Source organism: Microtus pennsylvanicus, chromosome X (assembly GCF_037038515.1).
Source record: "Microtus pennsylvanicus isolate mMicPen1 chromosome X, mMicPen1.hap1, whole genome shotgun sequence".
NCBI classification, from domain to species: Eukaryota; Metazoa; Chordata; class Mammalia; order Rodentia; family Cricetidae; genus Microtus; species Microtus pennsylvanicus.
Genome location: NC_134601.1, coordinates 56,019,785 through 56,044,308, shown reverse-complemented (window position 1 = coordinate 56,044,308; position 24,524 = coordinate 56,019,785). Strand labels below are relative to the sequence as shown.

The 24,524-nt window shown below is 44.0% G+C and overlaps 1 protein-coding gene across 1 annotated transcript; it reads left to right on the top strand.

Moving 5' to 3' along the window:
- The first annotated feature begins 13,047 nt into the window (after positions 1 to 13,047).
- On the top strand, positions 13,048 to 14,928 carry Ct47c1 (cancer/testis antigen family 47 member C1). Its single transcript, XM_075956914.1, has 2 exons — positions 13,048 to 13,840; positions 14,774 to 14,928. The coding sequence occupies exons 1-2, from the start codon at positions 13,048 to 13,050 to the stop codon at positions 14,926 to 14,928; spliced, it is 948 nt and encodes a 315-aa protein (XP_075813029.1).
- Positions 14,929 to 24,524: the final 9,596 nt, after the last annotated feature.

The following is a 24,524-nucleotide window of genomic DNA, read 5'->3' as shown; positions in this document are numbered from 1 at the left end:
AGGTAAAGGTCAAGGTCTCAGCCCCTGTGGAAGCACATGGATGATAGAGGCTCTGCAGGAGACAGCATATAGTTTCTCAAGATCCCTTCTGGTGGTGGGTATACCCTAGATGACGAATGCATGAACATTTTAGCCTGATGGCCTTCCTCGAGGGGTTGGAAGTATCTTGGGATTCCCCTATTACTGCTGATGGAATGACTTGTTTGACCAAGGTAAAAAGATGAAGTTGCTTGTCACTACCAGTAGAACCTGACCTTCGGACATCCCTGGTGCCTGACATACTTGATCCTGTAGCTTTCAAAATAAAGACTAATTTGCTATCTTCTTTTTCTCTAGAAACAGCACATCCATCAAGATTTTCTCCTTTGGTTTATGTTTAATTTTTTTATTTTTCTTCCCCAGAATGCAAAGTCTGCAGTAGGCCTCTATGTCGTGTTCCAAAGTTTCCCACAATAGATTCAGAGAACTTCTTTCAGCACAGAGTGTGCTTTCAGTATCTCTGGGAGCTGATAAGGGCCACTGTGCCACATAGTCGTTCCTTTCCAGATTGTAGTTGTAGGAAATGGGAAGGCTGCCAGGCTCCAGAGCATGTGCCTCCGCGTGCATGCACACACGCGCACACATGCATGTGCACGCACACACAAACACCCACAGCTAGAATCAAAGAGTTGGTAGTGGTTTGTATGCACGAAGCCAAATGCAAGATTAGTGAAAAATGGCATAATTGTTCCCGACACAGTGGTCAAAGGACGATCACGTGGGTGCAGGCAAACATCTTCTAGCATAGGGTGTGGCTTCAGTGCGTCTCATGGAGCTCACTGGTGACATACTCAGGTCTATGCTACCTTTTCCCCCAGCTTTTTGCAGAACTTCTGCTGGGCTACATGCCAATCACAGATGACAGGTGTGGGCCAGACTGGGCTGCCTTGCAGTTAAGAAGTCTGCGTGTTCTGTCACTTAAGTTAGTGAAATTGTGAAATCCCATGAACACATTTGTTTTCTCACCTTAAAAGTGGACTTTTCTGCAATAAGGGATTTACAAAATTGTTTGGGGAGTATCTTAAATAATGACAGCTAATATACTTCGTGATCACTTCCTCTCTACTTGAGCAACTAAACACATCACCACCCCTGATTTACAAGACAAGGATAAAGTGGGAGTAGATTTTATTTTCTCTGCTTAGACACAAAGAGATGGAAGCTCGGAGAGGTCAAGTAAATGAAGCAAGGTCGTCCACTGCGCCACAGAACTCATCCAGATTTAATTGATCTAACTAATTCGATCCAAGAAGAAGACTGTTTAGACTAAGGGGGATATTTATATACAGCGGAGTGCACAAAGCAGAACGTCAGGATGTACATTTGTTTATTTTTGTCCCGACAAGATAATTGCATTAGCACTTACACATCTATTTCTGGGAGACTCCTCCAGTTTCTGAATGCTCTCATCGATATTTGCCCCTATGTTTAGGAGCGGTAATGAATGTGTATAGGTCAGAATAAAGAGTGGCTTTGTAGGGACTGGAGACTAAATTAGTAATAGATTAAAAACCTCTGGTCTCAGAGAAGTTCAGGGCAGAATGGGAGTTTGAGGATGCGAGAGGCATAGGAATCATGCTCCACGTACTCTTCAGATGAGAGTTAGCAGCTCTTCACACACTTGTGGTTGGGTCTATGTGTTTCTCGGCAGAGGAAAATGCATATCTGAAGTCACTGCAGTTGGCTGCTTGACAATGTTTTTGTCGGGGGCGCTGAGCCTGCAGTCAAATGTGACAGTTTCAAGCACTGTTCTGGGGAAATCACCCTTGTGGAGCTCTAGTGGTCTCAAAATTATCTACCACTCCTAATCCATTTCTAAGGAAAGAAAAGCTACACTCCTTAGCTACCTTCCTTAGGACAGAGGAAACATCTTGGACCTAAATTTTATTTAGTTCTACCCTTCTTTCTGAATCACAAGGCTTTCCTGGTCTCGCATGATGAATGGGGAACTCTTCCTGTGAAAACAGCCCCTGCGTTTAGGAGTGCAGGTGGCCTTTCGAGGGAACTTGGACTTTAGTGCGTTCTTCTGGGTTTGGGTTCTTCTGGGTTGGTCAGTGTTCTGCTGTCTCTCCATCAGGCCATTCACTTCTCGACAATAAGGTTTTCTGCGCTCAAATGAGTGTTCCAAAATACAACTGAGGGAAGATGTCATCAAATCCCCATCTTTATTAAGCATTTAAGAAATGACCAGAAGTAAGGGGTGGCAAAACAGCTAAGTGGGCACGGGTGATTGCTGCCAAGACTGAGGACCAGAGCTTGATCCCTGGCACCCAACCAGTGGAAAGAGAGAACTAACTGTGCAGATTGTCCACTGACCTCCACACAGACACTGTGGCATGTGCCCACATACATTTACACAAATAAATAAGCGTTAAGCAGAAAAGAAGAAAAAGGAAATAACGAAGCAGCCAGAAGGGAGTTCCTTCCACGCACGTCAGCTGTGGCTTTTCTGCAGGCGCTAAGACCGTAAGTAAATTACACTGAGCTCCATATTTAACTAGACTCCAATCTGGACCTTTTTCCCTGGGCTCTTTGCCATCATCACAGAGAAAACCCAGCCTTGGATGAATGTCTGCTGGGAGGCGGAAAGACGCATCCCAAGTGTTGGTGTGGGAACAGCAGTGTCGGATAGCTGAGTCATCCCCCTCACTGGAGGGTGACCAGGAAAATAGGAAATTACTATGCACAGTGGATGGTGGGACTGTGAGCTGTTGGCAGCTGGTGAGTGGCAGAGCTGGAATAAGAACCCCAGCAGCTGGCTCTACAAGCTGTGCTCTCAACTCCCAGGCTAGACAACCTCTCGGGAGGAGCGCAGGCACTCTGTCTCTGTGCCTGTCTGTCTTTGTTTCATCCCCAGTTCCTAACAGACAATAACTGTTTAAAAACAAAAAACGTGTGCAAAGAAGTTCTTGTGTTCCTACACTATCCTATGATTGCCTCTATCATTTTAGGAGCTGTTGCTTCGGGGAACGGTTCAGATGACCCTGTGTAAGAGGATTGTCTCTGGAGCCCTCAGCCACTTGGTGACACTGGCACCACACACATGTATTCCATCAAAATAAGTTTCTTGCTTACTGCAGGGAGGGAGAACAAACAACACGAACCATGAAGCAGCTCCGCCCCAGGATGTTGTGGGATTTGGACTTTGGTTGGGTGGTTTGGAGGAAGGGGCTGTGGTTTCCTCTAGGTTGGGCGTGTCAGGAGGCACAGCCACTCTGCAATGGAGAATTTGATAAAGCCCTATCCAGCAGGAGGGGAGACTAGAGTGGACAAGAAGCAATAGGAACTCATGGTAGCTGGGAGTGGGATTCTTTCGGTCACTGCTGTGGTTTGGGCCGTGTTCACGGTCTGTCTGAATCCAGACATTACGGAGTGGTCCTGCCTTTGTCTGGATCCATCACAGTCACAGAGCTGCCTTGTCTGGGGCTGGCATCCTGTGGCATTATGTTCAACAGAACACCAAGACCTACTTTAGTGTGGCAGCCATTGCCAGAGCAGCTCCTAGCAACACCATGGCCTAGCTGATAGCTCTGCTTCCACTCCTGAATGGAAAAAAATGCTTCTCTCTTTCTCAGATCAGCATTTTCCCTGAAGGCCATTTGCAGGGGACTTTCTCAAATGTGCCATCTGAGTGGACTCCTTGTTGCTCTCGCCACCTAGACATGTCAACCTCCAACCCTTTATTTTCCTGTCCTGACCAAACTGATGTATCGCCATCTACCCGGCCTCTGGAATATTTCTGAGCTAACACCCTATCCCAGTTCATGTTCCTGTTTCTGTGACAGACACCCTGACCAAAATCACTTGGGGAAAGGGTTCATTTGCAGATCACAGCCGGTCATCGAGGGAAGCTTGAGAGGAAGATGAAGGTGGGAACACGGGGGCAGGAACTGAAGCAGAGACCATGGAGGAACACTGCTTACTAACTTGCTCCCAAATTCGTGTTCAGCTGCCTGTCTTATAACGATGTACATGCACCCTTGTTTGACTCCCAGAAGGCTTTGCAGGTCAGTGGTGTCATGAGGCAGTATTTTGCTAAGTAGTTCCAAATGACCTTTTGAAGGTGAATTAGCCCGGTGCAGGGGCCAGTTGGCTGCACTACCAAGGGGGTTGTTGGATTGCTAGCATAGAGGGTTCTGAGCTAGACCTCACGGTCATTTACTTGAGCTCGAGTCATTTGCAATGTCTCTTCGATGACTCTTTCAATGATCCACTCAAGAGAATCAGGAACCCCTCCTGGTCAGTCATGGGGATGCATGCCTGCTCTCCCGGTACTGGGGACACTAAGGCAGAAAGATGGTGAGTTTGAGGGAAGTCTGAGTTAGCTAATGAGCCTTTAAACACTAAAAAAGCTAAGGTGTGGTGGCACAAGCTTAGCATACTGGCACTCAGGAAGCAGAAGCACGCAGATCTCTGTGAGCTTAAGGCCATCCTGGTCTGTATCCTGTCTCAAAATGAAAATAAGTATTCAAATAAAAATAAACCATTAAGATAAAATAAAGACATCCCCTTCTGCTAATCATTGGAGAGAGAGAAGGAAAATCTGATTGCTCTCTCTCTCTCTCTCTCTCTCTCTCTCTCTGTGTGTGTGTGTGTGTGTGTGTGTGTCTGCCTACCTGTCTGCCTATCTGTCTATCTGACCTGATTTTTTTTTCTTATTTCTGCGAGCTGGGATGGCTGAGCTATAGCCCTGCCCTGCTCTTTTCCCTTCTTTCCCTGCCTGGTTCTTTGTCCTGCGTGGACCTGAGAGGCACCAGTGCAATGAGAGTTTCTGAAGAATTAGCAGGCTGGTTGGTTCACAAAGACTGCAAACTGATGGAGGCCCTGGCAAACTCCTTCTCCTAGTTCTTTGTACTACTTCTTTTATGCCTTCCCCCTCTGCTCCACTCAGAGGCTTGTGCGTGAGGCACAGCATAAGGCAGCGCATCTGTGCACGCCCATCTTCCCTCCCAACGTTATTTGAGCATAGTTCCCTTTATATAACACGTTTCTGAAAATAGGTATTCCTTTGACGATGTTTGCTTGAAGGAAGAAGCTTCCATCTCAGTGTGGCTTAGAGTAGAATGTTGTGAGACTATAAGAAGACACTCCATACCAAATCAGATCAGTAAAATATGCAGTTTAATTTTTTTTCCATTCCCTCCCGATGGTGCTACCCTCGTCCTCGTTTTACATGTGAGAAAACTGAGGAAGTATGGTTGCCAGAAAAAAAAGCAGAGGAAGAAAGGAAGAAAAGAGGGAAAAGGTCAGAGCAATGCTGAGCAGGAAGGAAGAGGACCTGGGGGAGCTTGGTGGACGTAGGTTAGGAGATGGGGGAAACTTTAAAACAGATGTGCTTTTGTTATGAACATGGAATAAGAAAAACAAACCAAGACTTTCCTGGAGGAGTTGCCCAGGTCCCTGTCTTGAAATGGGAGGACCTGGTCAGAACAGTCAAGAAAAACAACACACAGAGAGACACACAGACACACACAGACACAGAAACACACAGACACAGAAACACACACACACACTTCTTTCATGTATCTTTACTGTTGCGGTACACACACACACACACACACACACACACACACACACACACACACCTTTTATGTTTCCTTACAGTTGCTGCAAAGCCTGGCATCTATTCTGATATTGGTCACAATGCTCCATCTAGTGGCAATCTTTGGAAAATGCACTAAGAGTGTGCCACAGCCTCTGCTGAACGGGAAGCTTGAAAGAGAGCAGCATTATGTTATATTTTCAAGGGACAGTGAAGTCCTGACGTGCTATCACATAAAAAAATTGAGGAGGAAGGGAGGGGAGCAGAGAAAAATATATAGCTCAATTAAAACAGTAAAAAGAATGAAAAATAAAACAAAACAAAAAATTTTGGATAATCTTGTATTGTACTTATGACATTGAGCCTTTGGGATGCCAGTCACTACTTCAGAGTGCCCTGGACAATTCAGGAATTCCAACCCACCCTACATTTGCATTCTTTGCTCAGGAGAGCTATTCTTTGTCTCAGTGATCACTTTACATTATAGTAGGTGCTTGAGACACAGTGTCGCAAAATATGAGCAAGGTTCCTGTTCTAATGGAGTTTCCTGTGAGAAATAAAGAATAGTCAATGTCATCCTTTGTGAAAATATTAAAGAAACCTCAAAATTTATATGGAAACACAATTATCCCAAATCAATCATAAGCAAAAAAAGAATATCACTTCAGGTAGCACCATACTTGATTTCAAGTTATACTACAGAGCCATAGTAACAAGACAACGTGATAGTGAGACAAGATCAGATAATGGGACCAAGCAAAGGACGCAGACGTAATCCCATACAACTCTAGCCATTTGCTTTTTGGAAAAGGTGTAAGAAGTATATACGGAAGAGGGGGGGGGGAGCCTTTTAAACAAGCAGCGCTGTGAAATCTGGAGATGTACAGGAACAAGAGCGAGACTGGATCTATAGCCCTTGCTCTGTAAAAAACGGAAATCCAGGGGGCTGGAGAGATGGCTCAGAGGTTAAGAGCACTGGCTGCTCTTCCAGAGGACCTGAGTTCAATTCCCAGCAACCACATGGTGGCTCACAGTCATCTGTAATTTGATCTGGTTCCCTCTTCTGGCCTGCAAACACAACACTATATAAATAATATGTAAATAATTTTTTTAAAAAAACCTGACATTCAAATGCACCGCAGACTTTGGTATAAAACACCCGAAACTTTGAAACTGCTAGAGGAAAAAGAAAATTGTTCAAGATAAAGGCGTCGACATGGGGTTTGGGAAGAGGACTCCGAACACTAACGTGAAGAAATGAAGCCTACCGTTGATACATGGGGCCTCGGGAAACTTAAAGGCTTCAGCCCAAGCAAAGGAAGTTGTTCGCCAAGCAAAGAGACAGCCAGCAGAATGGGCGGAAATCTTCGTCATCTAGACATCTGGCAAAGGATTGACATCTAGAATACCCAGTGGGCTCAAAAACAGTGATCAACAAAGAAACAATGACTCAATCAAAACAGAGAGCGAATATAATACCAAGTGGCCAGCTCTGAAGTCATATACAAATGAATAATCTTATGTTGACTGAGCAGCTTGAGTGTGCTGGTGTGTGTAAAACAGCAATTAAAAAAAAAAAAAAAGATGCCGTGAATTGAAGAGAGCCCTCTAGGGAATGCATGGAGGGATTGGAGGGAGGAAAGGGAAGGCAAGAATGATATAATAATATCTGAATTTCAAAAATAAAAAGTAAAATAACAATGAGATAAAAAAATACACATGACCATTATTTTTTTACAAAACTGATCAATGCTCTTATCCTTCAAGAAAATGTAATTTAAAACTACTTTGAGGTCCCATGCGCTCCTGTCAAAGTAGCAGTCATTGAGAAAACAAATAACAGCAAGTGTTGGTAAGGATGAGGACGAAAGGGAATCCATGTACACTGTTTTGAGGATGTAAATTGGTCCAGCAACTATGGAAATCCGTATCAAAGTTTCTAAAAGCAATACAGATCTATTATGTGACCCAACTATACCATTCCTGGGTGTTTACCCACAGGACTCTGAGTAAGCATATCAGAGAGATACACACCAATGTTTATTTCAGCACCATTAACAATAGTTAAGATGTAGGATTGATCTGGGTGCTCCATGACAGAGGAAACATGAAAGAAAATGTGGTATACATACACCACAGAAAGATGTTTTTCATCCGTAAAGAAGATAAGTAGTGTCATTTGCAGGAAAATGGATGCTACTGGAGATTGTCATATTAAGTGAATTAAGTCAGCCTCAGAAAGACAGATGCGTAGTTTCTATCATATAGTGTTGCTAAAATTCCTGCCCAAAGGGAGATGTAAGCAAGGTTTATACATTCTCCTAAGTTCTCGACCATAACCTGAGGCGTGGCTCCACCAAAGTTCACTCTGAAGAACTAATGAGTTTATTGGGCTTCCTTACAAAGTATAGTTAAGGGGTTACTTACAGGGGCGCGGTCATATCTCCTCTATCTGGCTTCACCTCGAAAGCCTAACCCTGCAGGAATAAATATACAAATATAAATATATATGCATATATATGTATAAACCTGGCCCCTCCCCCAGACCATGTACTGAGTTGCCAGTTGGCAAAGAGCAGTTGAATACCCTGGGGGGGGGGTGATGTAAACTGTCAGCAAGCCTAGTAGGGATAATCTTTTGCAAGAGGGGCATAGCTGAATATTCCAGGAAAGCAGTTGCTGGCTCAGAGGACAGCCACTCACAGCACAGTCTACCTCTTCTTCCAGCTCTTACATTTCCCTCTTTTCCAAGGTTCCCTGAGCCATGGAGGGAACGTGTGGCTATATGTGTTGTGCAACTGTATTTTTTGTGCTCCAAATGGGACTGCGTCTCCATTCCTTTCTATTCATTCCTCTGTCTCCAGGACACAGCAGTTGGAGTCACTATTTTTACACTAGTTGGTGCCTTTTGCCTGTGCTATCACAAATCATGCAGCGTGTTGGGTGTAGTGGTGTGTACTTTTAATCCCAGCACTCAGGAAGTAGAACCAGGGGAAATCTCTGTGAATTCAAGATTAGTTAGTGGGTTTTTGAGGCCCAGTTCTCCTCAGCATCCTTAGTAGCAACTTCTGGAACTACAGGAGCTGGCTCCCAGGAAGAAGACACTTTGAGCCCAGTTCTAACTTTATTTCTTCAAGTGTACAGCAGCCAAAGCATGCAGCCTTTTCAGCAATAGGGTCTTACTGTTCAGTTCTGGACCCCAACAAATAACCGTGGCAATAGCCTTTATTGTTATTGGTGCCTCTGGGGCCAACAGTTGCAAAAGAAGTAACTTACTTCCAATACTGGGATTTCCAATTAACCACCTTATAGCTACTAGGAGTATCTGTCATACATTTTAGACACAATTCAGCATTTACAGAGCCTAGGCTTATTGTAAACTTTCCCCCAATCATTTTGTGGTCTGTTATCACTTCAGTCTTACCCAACTGTAACACTTACAAAAATTCCGGGACAACCCCTGGCCTTTGTACCCTTTGTGAAATATTTCCCTGCACTTGCGTCTTTACGTACACTCTCACGTATCTTAAAAGAGTCTCTAAATCTGCAGAAAACTTAGGGTTAGGGTTATGATATCCATATGTAACAAAGCCTTTATGAAGAGAACGGACAGATCAATGATGCGAAACCCTGAGCCATCTTATAACGAATGGTAGGGCTGTGGAGATAACCCTGGGGAAGCACTTTGAGAGGCCATAGTCACAGAATGCCACAACTAAGGAGATACTACAGTCTAACACAACAAGAGAAGAGACTAGCCATTAGTATTAAGTGTTTCCTCCACAGATCCGTGTTGCGTCCAGCAGCTGGAGCAGGAGGCACTGAGTGAGCTTTTCACAACCGTCAGTCATTCTGAGTCATTCTACTTCCATCCCCTGGAGACCTTCCATGGGACCTCCCTGCATTTACCCAGCCCTGATGAGCTTGGTGGGGCTAGTTCATGTGGCTCAGGCCTGCTCAGGGCTAATGAGAAGTGGGGTCCTATTCTCCCCCTGCTACCTGTGCGGCTCCATCTGGCTTCCTAGGTCAGAGAGGCTTTAGACTGATGCTGTGGCTGTAGCTGCAGCTTCGGTCACTCCACCCACCACACCTGGCTCCAGGGAAAGGCCCATGCTGGGCAAACCATCTCCACTCCTAGAATACACTCCAGCAGTAAGCAGGAGAGTAAGCTCTTCTGCTTAGTCTGGAGGGATAATTGCCAACCCCTATACAAACTTTATCGTCTGCATTTATATTGTAATTTTTTTCTTCTTTTTAATCACGAAAGCCTTCTGAGAATTGCTTCTTGGGCTTTAAGGCCTTCCAGAAGTTCTTTAGCACCAAATTTGGCTTACCATCATCTTCCCCTCCTTAGGAATTTGGACCTACCACAAATCTAGCCACATTTGCTTTTGTGTAACCCAGACAGACCTCTTTTTCAAGTTTGAATTTTTCTTACTCTAGGCTGCTCTCCCACGTTAAGGACACCTTTTGCTTGCTGGTGGGAGTCATTTATATCCTCTAAAGCTGTTCCTACTTCATAAAGATCCTGCCTCACCAGAGGGCTCATCAAAGCTGCTAAAGCTCTGTGTCTAGGTTCTCTTGGAAGCCATCTCTGATGGCTTGTATGAGCTAGTCCATCAGAGTCTGGCTCCCTTTGTACTAACTCAGGCTGTTGTAAAGAGAGGGCCCACTTGTTCTTCCTGGCCGCCCAGCTAGCTTAGCCCTGAAATAACCACACAGAAACTGTATTCATTAAAACACTGCTTGGCCCATTATCTCTAGTTTCTTATTGGCTAATTCTTGCATCTTAATTTAACCCATTTCTATTAATTTGTATATCGTCACATGGCAGTGGCTTACCAGAAACGATTCTTAACCGGTGTCTGTCTCAGGCAGAGGATCCATGGTGTCACCCTAACTCTACTTTCTTCTTCCCAGAATTCAGTTCTGTCTTCTCCACTTACCTACCTAAGTTCTGCCCTATCAAGGGCCCAAAGCAGTTTTCTTTATTAATTAACCAATATAAGCAGCACATAGAAGGACCTCCTACACCATCAGGCTATGCAGCTTGTGTCTCAAGGAGGGATGTATGGTTATATTGCTCAGTTTCTCTGCTTTCGTGGCACACACACTCGAATTGAGTCTGCTCAACATCCCATAGTTCTACAAGCAGGCTGTGACAGATTCTTGTTTGTTTAAAGATTTCCCCTAATTCCAGCGATTTGTATTGAATGTTCTTTGATGACTATGTTTCCTGCCACAAGACCATTGCTACGACCCCTGCCTGCCTCCTGGGTCATGGATTTTCCCTTTCTCTGTATCAAAGATCAGACTTGAGGGATAAATTTTATTGCTTGGAGGTAAGTCCCTCTTTGCTATCTTGCCCCCCACCATAGAATATAGGTTTGGGGTTTGGGAGGGGGCTTTATATTACTGGCTTAATATGGGCCTCTTTTCTATTTTCGACATCTAGGCATAAAAAAATGGCAGGCCAATACCTCCATTTCTCCATCACTTTGATCCAATTTACCCACTAATTAAGAAGCCAATGCTAAAGCCCCCAACTTCATATCCCTTTCTCACTCAATTCTGATCGCACACTGCAGTCTCCCTCGAGGATGCCTTCCACCTTGGATAGAGGCTAGATCCCTCGTTACTCATATTAGCAGTCAGGATGCCTGTGCAGCAGCTTGCTGACACCTCCATCCAAAGCGCCCCCCACCTGGACTTAAATGTCTGCGGCAGACCCTGGACAGTTCTCAAAACATCATCATAGCCACCTGTCAATCAGTATGCCATTCCATAATACCTAAATGATACCATCCTTGGTTTTCCACCCCACACCCCTCACCCCCCGCAGTTCCTGCCTCAGTGGGTGTCACTTTCCATGCCCTGAGCACTGCACCTACAGAGCCATTAGAGACAGACCACTGCATCGAAATTCCCTCTGCAAACGTTCATCCCTCACACAGCTTCCATTTGGGCGCTTGGCTCATTCTCCACAGGACAGATAATGTAACTCGTGATTTCACTTCACAGTTTATGCTTATTTATGTCGTATCTTATGGACAATGCCAAGTGTTACTAAATCGCCCTTCTCTGAGGTAGACATGAAGAAATGTCTACCCCTGCTCCTGGGATCCCAAGAAAAAAACAGAGTCACAATTCAGCCAAAGTTTATTCAAGGGAACGAATGAGTTTATTAGGCTTCCTCACAGAGCCTGGATGAGGAGTTACTTACAGGGTTGTAGGCATGTCTCCTCCATCTGGCCATACCTGAAAGCCTTACCCAGCAGTGATAAGGGCTTCCATGTAGCCCACTCTAGCCCCCCTCCAGTATGCACAACACACACACACACACACACACACACACACACACACACACACACACACACACAAATCAACAGATAAACATTTACAATCAATTTTGATGAAAGAGAACACTGAAAATTGAAGTCCATTTAGGCAATATTGCTCTACCAAGTTTTCAGTGCTTGCCATCCATTGGCCTTATTCCTTTTTAAGTAAATGCATTTATTGTGTTTGAATATAAAGTATTTGTGGAAATTTGGTTTTTTTTCCTTTTGTGGAAATGCATACTGCTAATTTTAGCTTTCTCTGGGAACTTGAAAGCCTAAAATACTCTCTAGACTAGAGAAGAAGCTTCCCTGACTTAGGATCCTTCATATTGGGCAACGATATTTTAGCTGATAACCAAAGAATCAAGAGGATAGGGTTTGGCCAGGAGAGAGATAGCTCAGTAGCTAAGAACAGCTACTTCTCTTCCAGAGGTCCCTGGTTCTGTTCCCAGCACTGAATTCCCTGCTCATAAATGAGGTTAACACTATTCTAGCAGGAATACTATGTCCTCTTTTGATCCCATTAGATTCCAGCACTCACCTGACATACAAAAGCACAGATAGCTTTCAGAGAAGAGGGGAGAGAAGGGATAGAACCGACTATAACATAAAGAGAACCCTGTTTTTCTAAAGACACAAACAAACAAAGGAGGGTGTTTTCTAGAAAAGGTAGATTTTCAATCCATCACTGGATGGTGGCCATGGCAACCTTCTCTTTTCAACAAATCATCTTAAAGCTATGTGGTGACAAAGGCATTTATTGAGCTTCCTAAGCCCCGCCCCTACAAGCTGTGACATGAGTACTTCCTGTCTAGTCCCCGGATGTTAGAAGAGCCTCGCGGGTTGGCCTCCATCCACCGTGTTTGGCCTCCTCTCCTCTTGTGTCCCAACCATGGGACCACCTCAGGTACCATCATAGACTTTTGTCCTTTCACCAACTGTCTCTTCCAAAGCCCCCTCTCCTCTAACGCCCCTGTCGACTGTCTTTTGGGGCCAGCAGCTTCCTGTTTGTCCTGTCATCGTGGTCCTTAGTCATCTAACATCGTCCTGGCCACTACGGTCCAAGTAGCCATTGTCGACCTTAACACAACTCACACAAGGCCTTGGTGAGGGATCTATAGTGTCATGTCTGCCCAAGGGGATCAAGATCCAACCAGAGAGTCCCCAGAGAACCCAGTAGCCCTTGAGGGAGAGGGGGTACAAGAAGCTGCAGGGGGCAGCGAGATGGGCCATGAGTCCGGCCTCGATGGGGCCTCTGCCACACCAGCCATTGAAGAAATACTGGCCTTTCATCCTAGGGGGGTGGACAATGTTGGGCCTGAGAGAAACCAGGAAGAAGCGGGTGACAGGAGAGGGAGCTCAGGTGCTGAGGAAGACTCAGATATTGAACCTGCTGAGGAGGAGGGAGCAGGGGAGGAGATGGAAAACATAAGAGATCAAGACATGATGGCTGACCATCGATTCCCAATGGCTGGCTTCCTATTTATGTTTATGGATGCGATCCACGCCATTATCAACCGTGTCTATTACAACGACCATTCAACGATTAGGCGTCCCCATGAAAACGACAGAGGGATGGAAACACCTGGTCCTTCTGCTTCTGGCCGCTCGAGTCAGGTCCAAGTTCCATCCGGGCCCATTCCATCCACAGTGAGGACCACAGGGTATGAGGCCCGGGCCTCACACTCTCTGGGCGGGGCCCGAAGCTTGCCAGAGATTATCTCTACATTTCCGGAGCTGGAGGAGCCTCTAGACTTCGAGGAAGTAGCAGATCATTACTTGCCTGAGCCACATGTTTACATGCGGGAGCCAGCAGTTAGGGCAGCAGCCCAGGAACAAGCAGGAGAAGAGATGGCAGTACAGGCGACAGCAGAAGAACCAAAAAAGGAAGTCATCGAGCACGCCATGACCTCAGAGGGTAAGGAAACAAGCTCTACCTAGATGAGGGGATTAGTGCTGGGCATGGCTTGGGAGGAAGGAAATAAGGACAAAGATTGTCACTGAGAGGGAGGATGAGATCAGGGCTTCTCTGGGTGCAACAAATGAATCTGCTCAGTGCTGGCCTCTAGTGGGCAAAGTCATGGCTGGGCGGGAAATGCCATTGAGGTCAAATGGCTCTGGTTAAAAAATTGGTTCATGCCAGGCAGTGGTGGGCAAAGCCTTGACTCCCAGCACTCAGGAGGCAGAGTCAGGGGGATCTCTGTGATGGAGGTCAGGTCTATAACAATTTTTACTAGTTTTTGATTTGAGACAGTCTCATGTAGCCTAGATTGGCCTTGAGCTCAGTATGTAGCCCAGATGTCCAAAAGAGAGCTTGAGAACTAATAGAATGGAAATCTGACAATAAAAGAACGAGCAAATGATGTTGCTCATTTTGTTTATGGCTTTAAAAGGTGTCAAGGCTCTTAGGAGCTTGATGCTCTGCATGGATGAACTAGTTTGGAGCCCGTGCTGGGAAGGGAGTGTTAGTATTCATGGCTTAAGAAAAATTTACCATGGAATTCGTACTTGAGGCAAACATGCATCTCCCTGCCCAGGTACTGCCGAGCTGTAATGCATGCAATGGTGACCAATGCTTCTGATGTCTTCCTCAAAGGAGAGGAAGTGAACATCACTGTTTGGGATATCTGCTGGAAAAGGGAAAGAATTGTCACCGTGGGGATGAGCAGGTGGCAGAGGTGTGAAGATTAGGGAAGGGGTAGCATGAACAGATAGAACGGAGCTGATTACTGGTTTTGTAGTTACTCATTTGCCCCTCTTTATCCCGAGAGTAGAGGTGGGTGGCATTATTGGGTGGGAATGAGGCTATTTTTTTCTGTCTGGTTTTTAATGATCTTTCCTAAATAAACAGGCGAATCCCATTGTGATACCCGGAATGACAAATTCGACATCTTTGAGGGGAAGGAGGAGGAAAAAAAAGAAGAAGAACAAAAGAACCAAGAACATGGTGAAGTCAGCCCAGATCCAGCAGACCGCAGCACCGGAAAATCCAGGTTCCTGTGCTGATTTTTGAGTATCCATCACCTTCCCTGCAGTTACTTTTCAGTTATGCCATCTTGTTTTAAATTCTAATTAATTAATTGAGGAAACTTTACTTTGAATTCAAACAAAATTCAATTTAGCTATTTTGAACTGAGACAAAATCGCCATATACTTGCTAATCTGATTTGTAGTGTGTACTTGGTGGCGATTCCTGGGTTATTCTGAAATGTTTTGTCCATCAGTGTAAGACTAATAGCAAGTAGTAAAGCTATTAGACTTAACACCCGTATCAAATCCAGACCAATATCTGTACAGAGAACAACTGTCAGAATAACGGTGGTGGTGGCTGGGTTGGGCACTAGCTGCATCCTCAGTGCTCGGCCACAGTTCTGCAGTCACCTCCTACAGACCAATAGTAAACAGCTGGTACTTCAATTAGAATCATGTTTAATGGTTAGCAACTAAATATTCATTTAGCTATAGATTTTCATATTTTATACCAGTCTAAAGAAATTTAGTCATAATATGACCATTTAGGACCAAACTGACAATTAATATTCAAGAATTTTTTTTCTTTCAGTATCTTTAAGTGATTAGCATTTTTCTTCTCTTTATTTCTTTGTCCTTCTTTCTTTCCTTTTTTCCCTGTATTTTCACAGCTGAGTGCTCCATAAAGCATGCAGAAGCCAAGGGCCCAGGAGGGTAAGGAAGCATCACCTGTGCAAATGGCACTGGCTTTTCTAGCTCGACAGCTTTCTTTCCATAACAGCACAACTTTTCTATCAGAATAAACACCACACACCAGACTGGGGTTGTGGTTCATGGGGTTGGAATGTGCAGGGCAGTAGTTCAGTTCAGAGAGGAGCACACACACACACACACACACACACACACACACCAATAGTCATTAATTGGTGTAATCACTTGATTTCTTGCATAAGCACCCTAATAGTTCTGGGTTTAATTTATAAGAGAAAAGCATGTTGATTTTCTGAAACTGCTGAGATAAAACACAAATATGTCAGACATGCACCAATGGCTGCTCACTTGCTTAAATACAGGAAGCAGATGAATCTTGTATAATTTGTCATTCTCTCTCATTTTTATCTGTAGTTAAGAAGAATAGGAAGAAAAGGATGAAGAACGAAACATTCTTGAACGCGAGGAAATTTAGGTGTCCCACGTCTAGACGTCCAACAAGGTTTCATCACTGACATCTTTCAGTATCTAGTAGTGATATTTCTCCTTAGGAGTTTAACATCGTTCACTCAAGTTCCAAACAAAACCGTGTCGTGGGATAAAATAAAACATAGGCATGATTTGGAGGCAGCACTGTAATTCTAATTTACTTCTTTCATGCTCATTTGACAGGGATAGCAAGCATTTAATGCCTGTTTTCATTTACTTTATTGCAGCTAAGTCTTTAATAAAACAAGCTTACAACAATTTTATAGACAGGAAGATGGAGTGTAAGGCTTTAGTTGAAATTCCATGAGAGTAGCCAGTTACATGTGCATTTTCTTACCTGTTACAGATATGTTTGATAATATTTTATAAAGTGAGAAATGGGATTTTTATAAAGAAATGAACAGAAATATTGGTAGCTTTTACTTAGATAAATAATTTTCATGCGTTTCTTTTTTTACCTTTTCTTGCCTTACTTTCACTGAAAGGCGAACCTGTTTTATTTTATTGTGTTCCAAATGAAATTCAATGCCAATTCTAAAAAAAAAAATTGTATTTTGTTTTTGAGACATGGTTTCTTTGTATAGCTTTGGGTCCTCTCCTGGAACTCTGTAGACCAGGCTGGCCTCGAACACACAGAGATCTGCCTGCCTCTGTCTCTGCATCTTGAGTGCTGAGATTAAAGGCATGCACCCTTAAAACCATTTTTATACGTGAGGCAGCAAACCTTTAAAGCTGTGCTCCCTCCTCCGTGAGGTACTACTCCCAGGTACCCATTGAACACTTAACATATGATTAACCCTATTCGACATATGCTATGTGGAAAACTATGGACAATATCTCATTTACTACATGCCTAAATGACAACCTTTTGGGTTAACCAAAAAGCTGTGAAAATTACTGTCACGTGCTTATTTATAAAATATTTTATTTTGCCTTTTTGATTGTGATAATTTTATTATTGGAGAATTTCAAGAGACTTTTCAAAAGATTTATTTTTATTTTTATTTATATGTGTGTGTATCTTAGTGTGTGAGTGTGTACTCATACAGAATAGAAGAAGGCACCAGATCCCTTGGAACTGGAGGTACAAGAGGCTTGAGACACCCAACGTAGGTGCTGGGACCCAAACTCTGGTCCTCTGGAAGAAGAGCAAGTACTCTTAACTACTTAACTAACCATCCAATCCCTGTAATGCCTTCTCCATTAATTGTTCTCTTATAAGAATGTGTTCTTTAGCTCATATTACTTGTTTGAATTTAGATATAATTTTATCAGATATTGGGACAGCAGCGCTTTTGTCCTGGTCCCATTTTCTTGGAACAGTTTTCTCCATTTTTTTTTCACTGTAAGGTGCTGCCTGTCCTAAGATGAACTGCTGGTAGCTAACAGAAAAAAAAGACTTTGTTTCTGAATTCATTGAAGTAAACTGTGTTTTTGGTGAATAAAATAGCTATTGAAAGGTGTGTGTCCATTGCTATCTTTTTGTTCTGTTTGTGTTCATAGCCCTATTTTGTGTTCCAGTAATTATAGCTTGATTTGTTTTCAGCCCATGTCCTTATGGCTACACTTAGCACTCTTTTCACTTGGAATTATCACGTACAGTATTTTCTGCAGGACTTGTTTAGTGGACACGAATTCTTTTAGCTGGTTTGCATTGTGAAAACTTCTTTCTTCTTCACCTCTAGAAAGTAGTTTTACTGGGTCAAGTTAGCTGGGTTGGCACCTGTGGTCTCAGAACGTGGATAACTTTGCTTTAGGCTTTTCTTACTTTTAACTTTTCCACTGAGAAGTCAGTGGATGTTATTTTTATATCAGTGATTAGAATGTGCTTTCCTTTATGAGACCAGTGATTTTTAAATCCATTAGTTCTGTTTGTTTTCTCCTAGAAAAGTGTTTATGCTCTACCTGCATTAACAACTTTCTGACAGAAGAGGGCACCAGACTCCACTATAGATGGTCATGAGCCATTATGTGGTTGCTGGGAATTGAACTCAGAACCTCTGGATGAGCAGTCAGTCCTCTTAACTGCTGAGCCATTACTCCAGCTCCCCTATTATTTTAATGAAGACATATCATTTTACCCCTCCCCTTTCCCTCATTTGAACCCTCCTACATACCCCCTGATTTCTTTCAAATTCATGTCCTCTTTTCTTAATTGCTGTTATATATCTGACAGACTTTCCTGTGAAGCAGGAAATGTTGAAGGGCTGTCTGACCTTGTCTTGCTTATCTGTGTGTGTGTCCATATATATGTCTGTGTGTGTTTATGTGTGTGAGTGTGTTTGTATATATGTATGCATAACCAATTTAGTCCTTATATTGTCTGTATACTTTTCTGCCTAACTTTATCCTGTTCAGCTATTGGCCAGTCAGCTTCTTTATTACACCAATAACAATGAAAAATTTTCACCGTGTACAAAAAGATAATTCCACAGCATTTCCTGCTTTTGTCAGTTTAAAGTGGAAGTTTTTCACTTTAAATTAGTAAAAATATACAACAAAGTAAGAATTGCATTTATAATTACAGTCCATTTGTATTTGACAAAATTAAAGAAAATATTTCATTATTCATCTTATCTTTGTGACTCCAAATTTGTACCTAATTTACTTTCTCTCCTAAGGAAAACTGTAATTATCTAGTCTTCAATTCCATCAAAGACCCCAGAGAGATGAAAGGTTACCTAATGACAGGGACATCAGGCAGCTTAATAAGTCACCTAAAGTTCCTCAGTAATGTTGGGGCATCCAGCTCTGGTCTACAGGTATAGCACATTGGACAGACTTTCCTGTGAAACAGGGAATTTTGAAGAACTGCCCTCCCTTGTCTTAGCAAAGCTTAGCAGTCACCTTTCTCGTGTTTATGTCATCTCAGCCAGCAGTTTATATCATCTCAGCCAGCAGCCTTTAAACTCTCCTGGTTGTAGGATTCTGAGGAGACTGTAACAGAGACATTTTGAAATGCTGAAACACCTGGGGGTCATCCGTTTTTATTGATGTTTGACCCCTTAGCTGTGAAAATACATAAACTTTTAAAGGTATCAAACATATCTGATACAAGTATAGACTGTGTATTGTACGTAAGTCAGCCAAAGATTTTTTTTTTGTTTTATGTCTGAGCAGGTAAAATATATATCATATGTCTTGTAGCTCTTTTAGGTTTATTTCTTTATGTATGCAGTCAGATTTTTCAGGTGGTCTTTTGCTATCAAACCTAATTTTTCTTAACCTGAAATGAATCCATAGCCTCTCATGTTCTGTGGAAATTAAAGCACAAACTCTCCCCAAAATAACATAATTTTTGACTTAAATTTTGAAGTCAATATATTTTTCAAATATATAGGTTTTTTAGATCTTACAGGTTGTATAGTCCAGGGTCTCTTAGCAGCTGAAAATATTAAAGATAACCCAGTAACATTCAGGAACCAGATTCTCTGTATTTCTCATTTTTATGTGGCTTATCATATTTATATTGTTCTATTCCCTTTAAAAGAACTTTATTTTCTCTTCCCAAGTCTATTTTTTTTAACACACTGTAACCCACTGAGAAGTTTTAATCGTCTGAATCTGTCTTTACTGTTTATCCGTAACCTTTTCTGTCTGCATGAGTTAAACCCCAAACCTGCCATGCAGAATGCTGCCAGAGATCGTGCTGGTAGTTTAAGTCTGCAGGCAGCCGCTGGAAGACTCGTCTCTGAACTGCAGTCTTTGTGAGAGACTGCAGGAACCCACCATGCAGCATAGCTCATGGCAGTTGGCAGCTGGCTCCATTTCACAGGCAGCTGTTGGAAGTTGCCTCTCTGCATTGCAGCTGGTGTGAGGCTGTGAACTAGGAAGCTGTTTTTGAGTCCATATTTGTATTTTTAGAAATATGTTAAAGCTTTTTAAGGTCATATGTGTATTTATGCCAGACAGTGGGCACCATTTGTAGGTAGGGATTTCCTGTCTCCTAGCTACTTTCAAATAACACTCACAGGCTTAATATAAATTACAAATTCTCAGCCAATAACTCAGGCTTATTACTAACTAGCTCTTACATTTTAAGTTAACCCATATTTTTTATTTATACATTCCCCATGTGGCAGTATCTTTATTAACATGGCACATTCATTTGCTCCATCTACATCTGACTGGGAACTCCAGATTCTGCCCTTCTTCTTCCCAGCATTTTCAGTTTGGCTTTCTGCCTAACTTTATCCTGTTCAGCTGTAGTCAGCTTGTTTATTAAATAAATCACAGCAACAAATCTTCACAGTATACAAAAGGATTGTTCCCCAGCAGCACACATAACATTCTTAATACCTTTTAGATAATGAGGGAAAAACCTGAAAAGGACAATAGAAGATGGAAAGAATACCCATGCTCATGACCTTGCAGAGTTTAAATGATGACTATATCACTGAAAGCAATCTATTAATTTAATAGAATTCCATTAATGTTTGAATGGCGTTTTTCGCAGAACTAGGAAACACTCCTAGGATTCTTATGGGATCACCAATGAATCTATATATCCAAAGCATACCTACACAGAAAGAAAAATATAAGATCTCAAATTCTACTACAACCTCAGAGCAACAAATATTATATTGTATGGGAACAAAAGCAGATATCTAGATAAATGGAATGTATTAGAGGACTCAGAAATAAACTCACATTGCTTCAGCAACCCAATTTTCCACAAAGGTGCTCAAACATCCCTTCCTAACAGGGGGGATATGCTTTGATATTGCACCTCATCCCAGTCAGAATGACAAAATGGCTATGATAAAAAGAAAAACAGAAGTTCCTGACCTTTTCCTGACCTGAACTGATGGCGGACACATATGGATGCCCACAGACTTCTAGAGGTCTGGGGTTGGGGTGTGCACAATCAACTAGGAACCTGCCTGGCACCTCTGCACATGTTGGGCATCATCATACCTAGTGCCACCCAAGGTTTATAGGTCCAAGCACATGAGAGAAGAAGAGCAACAGCTTCTTACTATGCCTTGAGGTTGGTGCAGGCAGGTTCAACCACATGCCACCTGTGACCCAACCAAGAGCCCTGGTGCCGTGTGGTTGGGCACCATTATGCTGAGAAAGAACAGGGTGGGAAAATGTAAGAAAAGACAAAATGGTTCATGGATTGGGGGAGAGGCAGATCTGAAGAGGCTGATGTGAATGGACCTGAGTCCAAGGTGACATCTAGGCCTGGGCTATTGCCAAGGTCCCAAGTCTTGGGTCAAGATCTGAAGCAACCAAGGGGGACTGTGTTGACATCTGTGGCTCTTATCACCACTGAAGGCCATGCAGAGGTCTGTAGTCTGGGGCTGTGTTGGTATCCAAGGCCACACTGCCACGGGTCCATTCCAATCTGAGTGGCCTGTGCTGCTGCCTTGGCGCATGGTGACATCCTGGTCCAGGCTGCTGCTGAGGACCATATCTGGGTCCATGGTCCTACCATAGCCAGGGCCTGTGTTGATCTCCCTGGCCCATGTTGCCACCAAAAGCCACAAGATGCCTAGGGTCTAGGCCACAACCTGTGAGCATGTTGGTGTCCGAGGATTGTGTCACCACCAGGGACAAGCCAATTTGAGTGGCCAGTGCTATCATCTGGGGCCATGGTATCATCTTGACCAGGGCCGTGGCCAAGGTCACACGAGAAAGGACCATGTCTGGGTTCACAGCCCTTCTGAATACAGAGTCTGCGTTGATGTCTGTAGCTCCTGAGAACATCAGAGGCTGTGCAGATGCCGGGGGTCTGGGCTACCACATAGGGTCATGTTGGTGGCCAGTGGCCATGTTGCTGCAGGGGTCATGCAAATCTTAGTAGCCTCTGCTGCCACCTGGGACCATAGTGACATTCAGGCCAGGGCTACTGCCTAGGACCATGTCTGGGTCCAAGGTTCTACCACAGCCACAGTCTGTATTGATGTCCATGACCCAAATTGCCACCAAAGACTATATAGATGCCTGGGATCTGGTCTGCAATCTGTGGCCATGAGGGTATCCAAGTGTAATGTGGAGCTATGGGGCTGCGTCTCGCCATTTGGCTAGCTTTCCCCGAAATAATTACATGGAAACTGTATTCTTTTAAACACTGCTTGGCCCATTAGTTTTAACCTCTTATTGGCTAACTCTTACATATTGATCTAACCCATTTCTAATATTCTGTGTAGCACCACGAGCTGGCTTACCAGGAAAGATCTTAACCTGTGTCTGTCTGGAGTGGGAGAATCATGGCGACTGCCTGACTCGGCTTCTTTCTCCCAGCATTCTGTTCTGTTTACTCCGCCTACCTAATTTTCTGTCCTATCAAAAGGGCCAAGGCAGTTTCTTTATTAACCAATAGACATATGACCCTCTTCCATCATCCAAGGGCTGTGCTGCCTCCATGGCCATGCTGATCTAAGTGGCCTACATTGTCACCCAGGGCCATGGTGTCCTCTAGGCCAGGACTGCTGCTGAGGGACATGTCTGGGTCTGTTACCCTACAGCATCTAGGATCTCAGATGATGTCCAGGGATCTTGTTGCCAGTGAGGACCATGCAGATGACTGGTGTCTGGTCAGCCACCTGAGATCATGTTGGTGCCTGAGGGTCATTCTGCTGCCAGGGACATATTGATCTGGGTGGCCAGTCCTGCCACCTGGGGTCATGGAGACATCTGTGCCTGGGCTGCTGCCTGGGGCATGTCTGGGTTTTTGGCAGCCAGGGTCTGGGTTAGTATCCATGGCTTCTGTTACCACTGAGGGCTCTGCAGATGTTCAGGGTCTGGTCAGCCACCTGAGACCATATTGGTGCCCGAGAGCCTTGCTGTCACAGGGGCCATACTGATCTGGGTGGCCTGTTCCACAACCAGGGCCATGGTGATGTCCGGGCCTGAACTGCTGCCAAGGGTCATGCTTGGGCCCGTGGTCCTGCAGCTGGGATCTGTAATGATGTGCATGGCCCTTGTTAGCACAAGGGGCCATTGGAAGCATGCTGTGCTCAGCAAGCCCCACTCTTCACTGACCCTGGGGTAGCTGGTACCCCTCACCGGATACTGCAGCAGGAGAGCTGGTACAGCCTCTCAGGGTAGAGCTTGTCCCCGCGATAGGGAAAGATAGCCCCCATCCCTCACCATGGGTGTGCCCTCACCTAGACAGCACACTAGAGCTGACCCTGTGGTCAGGGACACAGATGAGGCAATCCTGAGGGTGTGAGAGCAGGAGAGCTGACCACCCTTCAGTCACATGCCTCTGTTGGTGTGAGTGTGGTTGACCTGGATCCGAGAACCTAAAAGCCAGAGAACTGGTTCCTGCTCCTGGCTGCAGGATGCACTGGGTGAGCTAGCCTGGGCAATGCTGGAGAGCTCACCTGGGTATTGACAGTGAAAGAAAGCTGACCAACCCAGCTAACACCCAAGCCCAGAACCAGGGCTATGAGTTGGCCCACCTCCACATCCACCTCATCTATCGAATTTTGGAAAGGGGAAAACCTACAGATCCAAAACAGCAGGATCTCCATGACATAGGGTAGCCAAGACTAGTTCCAGTGATAGCCCATTATCGGTAGTGTAGCACAAGAGGCCTCGAGCCAGACCAATGACTTGTAGCAATGAACACTTACAAGTAAAGATGAATGGACTAAAGGGTGAACTATGGGACCCAATGGGCCACACTACAGCTTTCACGACAAGATTCTATTCCTTTTTAATTTTGTTTGGCTTTTGGTTTTTCTTGTTGGTTTTGTTTTTTTTGGGGGGGGGGTTGCAAGGTCAGATGCAAGGGGACAAGAAGATAAGTGGGACCAGAATGCATGGTATAACATCCACAAAGAATCAATTAAAATAAAAAAAAAGAAAACAAATGACAATGATGCTGATGGAGATGTAGAAAAAGACGAAGTCTTAGCCGGGTGGTGGTGGCTCGCACCTTTAATTCCAGCACTCAGGAGGCAGAGGCAGGTGGATCTTGGAGTTCAAGGCCAGGCTAGTCTACAAGAGCTAGTTCCAGGACAGGCTCCAAAGCTACACAGAGAAACCCTGTCTCAAAAACAACACAAAACAAAACAAAAAAAGATGAAGTCTCATACACTGCTGAGAGTGATGTAAACTTGAACCGTCACTGTGGAAATAAGTATGAATGGCTCTTAAAAAGCAAAAGAAAAAAAAAAAACCATTGGAGCTGCATCTCAACCTAATCCTGTAGGATTCTCAGCAACAGATACAAACACATACATTTTATTCCTGCTGCACTACACAGCTTAGCTAAGAAATGGAACCAGCACAGCTTTTTAAAAACATGAATGCCTCAACATGCTGCACAGAGTCACTGAAACACTTTCACTTTATTTAAAAAAACATGAAGGTTCCGGGGCTGGAGAGATGGCTCAGAGGTTAAGAACACTGACTGCTCTTCCAGAGGTCCTGAGTTCAATTCCCAGCAACCACATGGTGGCTCACAACCATCTGGC

Coding starts and splice junctions, on each gene's coding strand:
- Ct47c1 (XM_075956914.1), top strand. CDS start 13,048: ATGTCTGCCCAAGGGGATCAAGATCCAACCAGAGAGTCCCCAGAGAAC. Junction 13,841..14,773: donor GCACGCCATGACCTCAGAGG/GTAAGGAAACAA, acceptor CTAAATAAACAG/GCGAATCCCATTGTGATACC.